Source organism: Phyllobates terribilis, unplaced genomic scaffold (assembly GCF_046119375.1).
Source record: "Phyllobates terribilis strain yellow unplaced genomic scaffold, ASM4611937v1 Scaffold_11__3_contigs__length_659146591, whole genome shotgun sequence".
Classification (NCBI taxonomy): Eukaryota; Metazoa; Chordata; class Amphibia; order Anura; family Dendrobatidae; genus Phyllobates; species Phyllobates terribilis.
This window is the reverse complement of record NW_027362771.1, coordinates 528088514-528095300: the sequence shown is the minus strand read 5'-3', so window position 1 is coordinate 528095300 and position 6787 is coordinate 528088514. Positions and strand designations below refer to the sequence as shown.

General features: G+C 42.2%; 1 protein-coding gene across 2 annotated transcripts in view; it reads left to right on the top strand.

Moving 5' to 3' along the window:
* Positions 1 to 230: 230 nt before the first annotated feature.
* The window catches only part of GGCX (gamma-glutamyl carboxylase), a 42537-nt gene continuing 35980 nt past the window's right edge, over positions 231 to 6787 (top strand). The window contains exon 1 of one of the 2 annotated variants that reach the window (XM_073653713.1): positions 231 to 388. In XM_073653713.1, the coding sequence (XP_073509814.1) occupies positions 367 to 388 (22 nt within the window). In that variant the 5' untranslated portion in view covers positions 231 to 366. The remainder of the gene's footprint in view (positions 389 to 6787) is intronic. The other variant, XM_073653714.1, reaches the window with a different exon arrangement.

Genomic DNA, 6787 nt, shown 5'->3' with positions numbered 1-6787 from the left:
GCAGAATAGTATATGTATGTATGTATCTATCTATATATCTAGTAACTGTAACATCCCTGTGTCCGGCTCACATTCCCTCCGGACTACTCCCTCTCCTCCCCGGTGCTCTGACACTAGTTGTCAGGTAAACAACACGTGTTACACAATCACATACTTGCTAAGTACCAGCCACTGCTTCGTGTTGGCCACACCCTTGTCAGATCACCAACCAATCAGAGAACGTGTAAATTCTAATCTCTAGCGAGGCTTGGAACGCTGCCGGATAGATTCAGGCAGGATGCGCATGCGCGTCAAGTGGGTCTCGGTTGTGCCTTAGTGGCACTTTTTTTTTTTTTTGGAGGGGAAAGAAGTTACAACCTGGCAGGAATGGAGCGAGGAAGAGGAGCAGGTAAGGGGGTCTGTCAGCAGATGGTAAGGCTGGGGCGGCCCTAGCACCGTGATACAGGCTGTGGTTACAAGAGGTGGTCGGGGGAGCTACTGTGCTATCATGCACATTACTTTCTATGGGGTGCACTAATTTATGGGGGTCTCGTCATCACCATCAGATGATAATAAGCATGTGACACCATTACATTAGATTGCATCTCTGGAAACAAAATGATCGAGAATTAATTGACATTTTTAAAATTTTAGGGAAAATTTTCTTTTTTTTTCTTTTTAGAAGTTTCCAAATTTTCTCAATTGTAATAAAAATAAGCTGTGAGGGGGATTCAGGGCGAGTCACAAGGGATGCACGGGACGCAGAGTGTCAGGGCTAAGCGCCCTCCATGAGGATTTGGGGAGTTTTTCACGTTGCATATTTTTTTCTGCAAAATAAAAACAAAAAACGCAGCGTCTTCAGATCCAGCAAAGTGGATGGGATTTCTAGAGATCTCCGGCCTCTGGGCTTTTTATTTTATGCAGCGTAAACTGGCCTGCGGTGCGAGTATCAAATCCGCAACGTGTCAGTGTATGTTGTGGTAAATGAGTTTTATTTGTGGATTTTCCTCATAAATGTGATTGAAATGACGTCCGCAGGTAAAAACCGCACGCTTTATCAACGTCACTCTGTGTGTCTGCAGACTTGTAAATCCTCACATCACGTGCTACACACTGTCAGGATTCTCCGGTGCCAGCAGCGGTCATGTGACTGCAACTATGCGATATGCACATTCCGACTAGACGTGCGTGGCCTCACTAAGGTCACTTGCATTGCACGTCTAGTCAGAATGTGGCTGAGCATAAGCAAATCGCATAGTTGCAGTCACATGACCGCTGCTGGCACCGGAGAATCCTGACAGTGTGTAGCTAACAGTGCACTCTGTGACGATTCACAAGTCTGCAGTCACATAGAGAGGCTGCACACTATAGAGTGAAAAATCTGGATGACCCCTTAAGTTTATGGGTGCATATAACATCTGATTTGTACAAATAGAGTGCAATTCTTTACATAGGAAACTTTTCGTGGTCTTGTGTACAATTTATTTACTGCTGGTGTCATATAGATGAAAATCTGACAATTTTTTTTTTTTCTTCATACGCCTGTATGAGCTTAATTGTGTAAGCCTTATATCTGATTCTGGGACAAGTAGAGTGACAACCAATCATTACGGCTTCGGCAGCTTTCCTTCCACCCTGAACAGTAAGGGCTCATTCACACATCTGATTTTTGCATACAAGGGCTATTGGTGGTATTCACAGATAGCACTTGTATCTGTGATAGTCTATGGTGCTGTTCACATGGCCGTGATTTTTTTTGCGGACCGAGAGGTCCATGCGTTTTCGCAGAGAAATTACCTATTTTGATCTGAGGGTTGGATCAAAATCAGCAATGATCGTCAATGGGTCTGTGAAAAAAATCGGATCACACTCAAATGACATCCGAGTGCAGTCCGATTTTCACAGATTGTCAGAAGGGAGAAGGTGGAGAACTATTTTTTTTATATATATATATATATATATATATATATATATATATATATATATATATATATATATATATATATATATATATATATATAATATGCCACTGTAGTTTGTGTCACCCCCACCTCATTGTAGATTGCAAGCTCTTACGAGCAGGGTCGTCATTATTTTTGCTTTAAATATTGTATTATCTTTAGCTATGTTACTTATGACTGTTGAATATGAACCTCTGAATTGTAAAGCGCTGCTGAATATGTTGGCGCTATATAAATAAAGATTATTTTTATGAGAAAATTGGATCACACTCTGATCAGAATAATCAGTCCATTTTCTCTGTTTCTCGTACGTGAAAAACCTGATGTCTGAATGAGGCCTAAGGCTATGTGCCCACGATGCAGAAATGCTCAGGACTTTTCCGGAGCGTTTCTGTATCTCCCTGGTAGAAAAAACGCATGCGGATTGTACATGCGTTTTTCCTGCCAGGGACAAGCGGAAGTGAAGCGTTCTTCACATGCATTTCTGCATGCGGGTTGTCAAGCGCTTTCCAAGCGATTTTAGTATCACTTGGAAAGTGCTTGACAACTTGGTCACACTATATAAATCCGTGCAACCGGCATGGATTTATATAGTGTGACCGAAAGAATGGTAAAAAATAAATATTATTCTTACCTTCTGATGGCCCCCGGTGTCCTTATCCGATCCGTCTTGGCTTGCCGGCAGATCGCGGTGGACTAAAAGGACCTGCCATGACGTCATTTAGTCATGTGACGGGTCACGCGACCGCCGACGTCAGCGGTCGCGTGACCCGTCACATGACTAAATGATGTCATGGCAGGTCCTTTTTAGACCATTGTGAGCTGCCGGCAAGCCAAGACGAATTGCTATGGAGACCGGGGGCCATCAGAAGGTAAGTATAATGTATATTTTTTATTTTATTCTTTTTTTTTTTTTACAGGTACTATGGTACCCGGGTCCGGAGGAGAGTCTCCTCTTCTCCAGACCCGGGTACCATCCGCACATTGAACCGCATGATATATCCGCATGTGCAGATGTAATCATGCGGATATCATGCGATTCAATGCAAGTCAATGGCAGCGAAAACGCCGCGATTCCGCAAAATAATTGGTAGTGCTGCGGATTTTTCCGCAGTGATAATCCGCAGCGGATATTTCCGCAGCATGTACACAGCACAAGCGGATTATCATTGGGGAACATGGCAGACCTTCTACCAAGCGTTTTTTAAGCGTTTCTGCAGCAGAATTGCTGCTGCGGAAACGCTTAAAAAACGCATAGTGGGCACACAGCCTAATACAGAACTCGGGGGTTTATCACTGTATAACTAGGCAGATTCAGGAGTCCGGGAGCACGGAGTGATGGCAATGATGTGAGTTCTGGTGGTTTAGATTCAGTGCCACATCATCACAGGGATGTTACCGCTCGTCTCCTATATTGAGCCTTCTAAACTGCATTTTTGTGGGATTTTTGAAGTATTTTCAGTAGTTTTGAAGGTGCTTTCCTTTTTTTTTTTTCTTTTTTTTTTTTCTAGGTACAATTGATTTCTGTATAGGTGAAAAAATATGGCCCATTGAATGTGCGTGACTAATAAAATGCCCCCCAAAAATTCTTGTAATTTTTCTTTCTTTTTTTTTAATTTACACCAAAAATAAGAACCACATAAAAAGTATGTTAAGGCAGCCTAGAACATTTTTTTTAAACAGTGATTTCCTTCTAATTCATGAAATGCTGCTTCCTCCGCCCGCATGTAGCAGGAAGGGTGCAGGGACACTGGGGGCATTATTTAGTTCATGTGTCAGGTTGGTGTTTGCTGAAGCATCAGGATTCAAGTAGCCATTCATATCCCTTGTACTTAATAAAGAGGCTTCTGTATCCGAAGGATACTGAACTATATCGGCCTCCGTAGGCAAAGTGCTACATCTGCCCGAAAAATTAGGATTTTATTTATATGTGCAGCGAAATTCCTTTAATCTGGCATCAGATAGTCCAGAAAATTCTATAATCCAGAGATATTAGGAGCTTTATCTAATTAAAAAAAATATATATATACACACACAGTGGTGGCCAAAAGTATTGGCACCCCTGCAATTCTGTCAGATAATACTCAGTTTCTTCCTGAAAATGATTGCAATCACAAATTCTTTAGTATTATTATCTTCATTTAATTTGTCTTCAATGAAAAAACACAAAAAGAATTGTCCTAAAGCCAAATTGGATACAATTCCACACCAAACCTAAAAAAGGGGGTGGACAAAAGTATTGGCACTGTTTGAAAAATCATGTGATGCTTCTCTAATTCGTGTAATTAACAGCACCTGTAACTTACCTGTGGCACCTAACAGGGGTTGGCAATAACTAAATCACACTTGCAGCCAGTTAACATGGATTAAAGTTGACTCAACCTCTGTCCTGTGTCCTTGTGTGTACCACATTGAGCATGGAGAAAAGAAAGAAGACCAAAGAACTGTCTGAGGACTTGAGAAACCAAATTGTGAGGAAGCATGAGCAATCTCAAGGCTACAAGTCCATCTCCAAAGACCTGAATGTTCCTGTGTCTTCCGTGCGCAGCGTCATCAAGAAGTTTAAAGCCCATGGCACTGTGGCTAACCTCCCTAGATGTGGACGGAAAAGAAAAATTGACGAGAGATTTCAACGCAAGATTGTGCGGATGGTGGATAAAGAACCTCGACTAACATCCAAACAAGATCAAGCTGCCCTGCAGTCCGAGGGTACAACAGTGTCAACCCGTACTATCCGTCGGCGTCTGAATGAAAAGGGACTGTATGGTAGGATACCCAGGAAGACCCCACTTCTTACCCCGAGACATAAAAAAGCCAGGCTGGAGTTTGCCAAAACTTACCTGAGAAAGCCTAAAACGTTTTGGAAGAATGTTCTCTGGTCAGATGAGACAAAAGTAGAGCTTTTTGGCAGAAAGCATCAACATAGAGTGTACAGGAAAAAAAAAAGGCATTCAAAGAAAAGAACACGGTCCCTACAGTCAAACATGGTGGAGGTTCCCTGATGTTTTGTGGTTGCTTTGCTGCTTCTGGCACTGGACTGCTTGACCGTGTGCATGGCATTATGAAGTCTGAAGACTACTAACAAATTTTGCAGCATAATGTAGGGCCCAGTGTGAGAAAGCTGGGTCTCCCTCAGAGGTCATGGGTCTTCCAGCAGGACAATGACCCAAAACACACTTCCAAAAGCACTATAAAATGGTTTGAGAGAAAGCACTGGAGACTTCTAAGGTGGCCAGCAATGAGTCCAGACCTGAATCCCATAGAACACCTGTGGAGAGATCTCAAAATGGCAGTTTGGAGAAGGCACCCTTCAAATATCAGGGACCTGGAGCAGTTTGCCAAAGAAGAATGGTCTACAATTCCAGCAGAGCATTGTAAGAAACTCATTGATGGTTACCGGAAGCGGTTGTTCGCAGTTATTTTGGCTAAAAGTTGTGCAACCAAGTATTAGGCTGAGGGTGCCAATACTTTTGTCTGGCCCATTTTTGGAGTTTTGTGTGAAATGATCAATGATTTGATTTTTGCTTCATTCTCTTTTGTGTTTTTTTCTTGCAAGCAAATTAAATGAAGATAATAAGACCAAAGAATTTGTGATTGCAATCATTTTCAGGAAGAAACTGAGCATTATCTGACAGAATTGCAGGGGTGCCAATACTTTTGGCCACCACTGTAATATATATATATATATATATATATATATATTAGCTCTGTTCACACTTGTGCTACAGGCTTCCCAGGAACAGCAAATGTAGAACAGACTGCCGGAAATGGCGCCATGAAATAATTAACTGGTTCATGTCCAGGCAATTTATTTATTTTATTTGTTGCTGTGTTTTTCCTGGCAAGAGATGCAAAAATGGGGCAGAAAACCTGAACCCTGCCTATAATGGAAAATGAAATCCAGCGCAAACTATAACTGGATATGTATCCTTGGACGCACAATCAGCTGAAGTGTATTGCAGTGCAGAGACCCGCCGGGTCTGTGCACTGCAATACTCGCTGCCCGTCAATCGAGGCTAGCAGCTGATGTCTGTGTGCATGTGACTGGGGACGTATGGCAGTGATGTTATGCGCTCCTGTCGCTTGCACACTGAAGTCAGATGCCGGCTTCAGAAGAGGACGCCGTGCGTCGGGGGAACCTAGGGAAGGGGAGTATAATCTTTTTTTTTTTTTTGTGCATTAAAGAACAGCGTCAGAATGGGGAACGTATATACCAGGATGGGGACTATACAGTATATACCTGGGGGATATACAGTATACACCAGGATGTGCCCATGATAAGAGATATATGTACGCACGCGCGCTTTTCACTAAATTAGAATATCATCAAAAGTTAATTCATTTTAGTTCTTCAATACAAAAAGTGAAACTCATATATAGAGTGATTTATTTCAAGTGCTTATTTCTGTTAATGTTGATGATTATGGCTTACAGCCAATGAAAACACAAATGTCATTATCTCAGTAAATTAAAATAATTAACAAAAAACACCTGCAAAGGCTTCCTAAGCTTTTAAAAAGGTCCCTTAGTCTGTTTCAGTAGGCTCCACAATCATGGGGAAGACTGCTGACTTGACAGATGTCCAGAAGGCAGTCATTGACACACTCCACAAGGAGGGTAAGCCACAAAAGGTCATTGCTAAAGAAGCTGGCTGTTCACAGAGTGCTGTATCCAAGCATATTAATGGAAAGTTGAGTGGAAAGAAAAAGTGTGGTAGAAAAAGGTGCACAAGTAACCGGGATAACCGCAGCCTTGAAAGGATTGTTAAGAAAAGGCCATTCAAGAATCTGGGGGAGATTCACAAGGAGTGGACTGCTGCTGGAGTCATTGCTTCAAGAGCCACCACA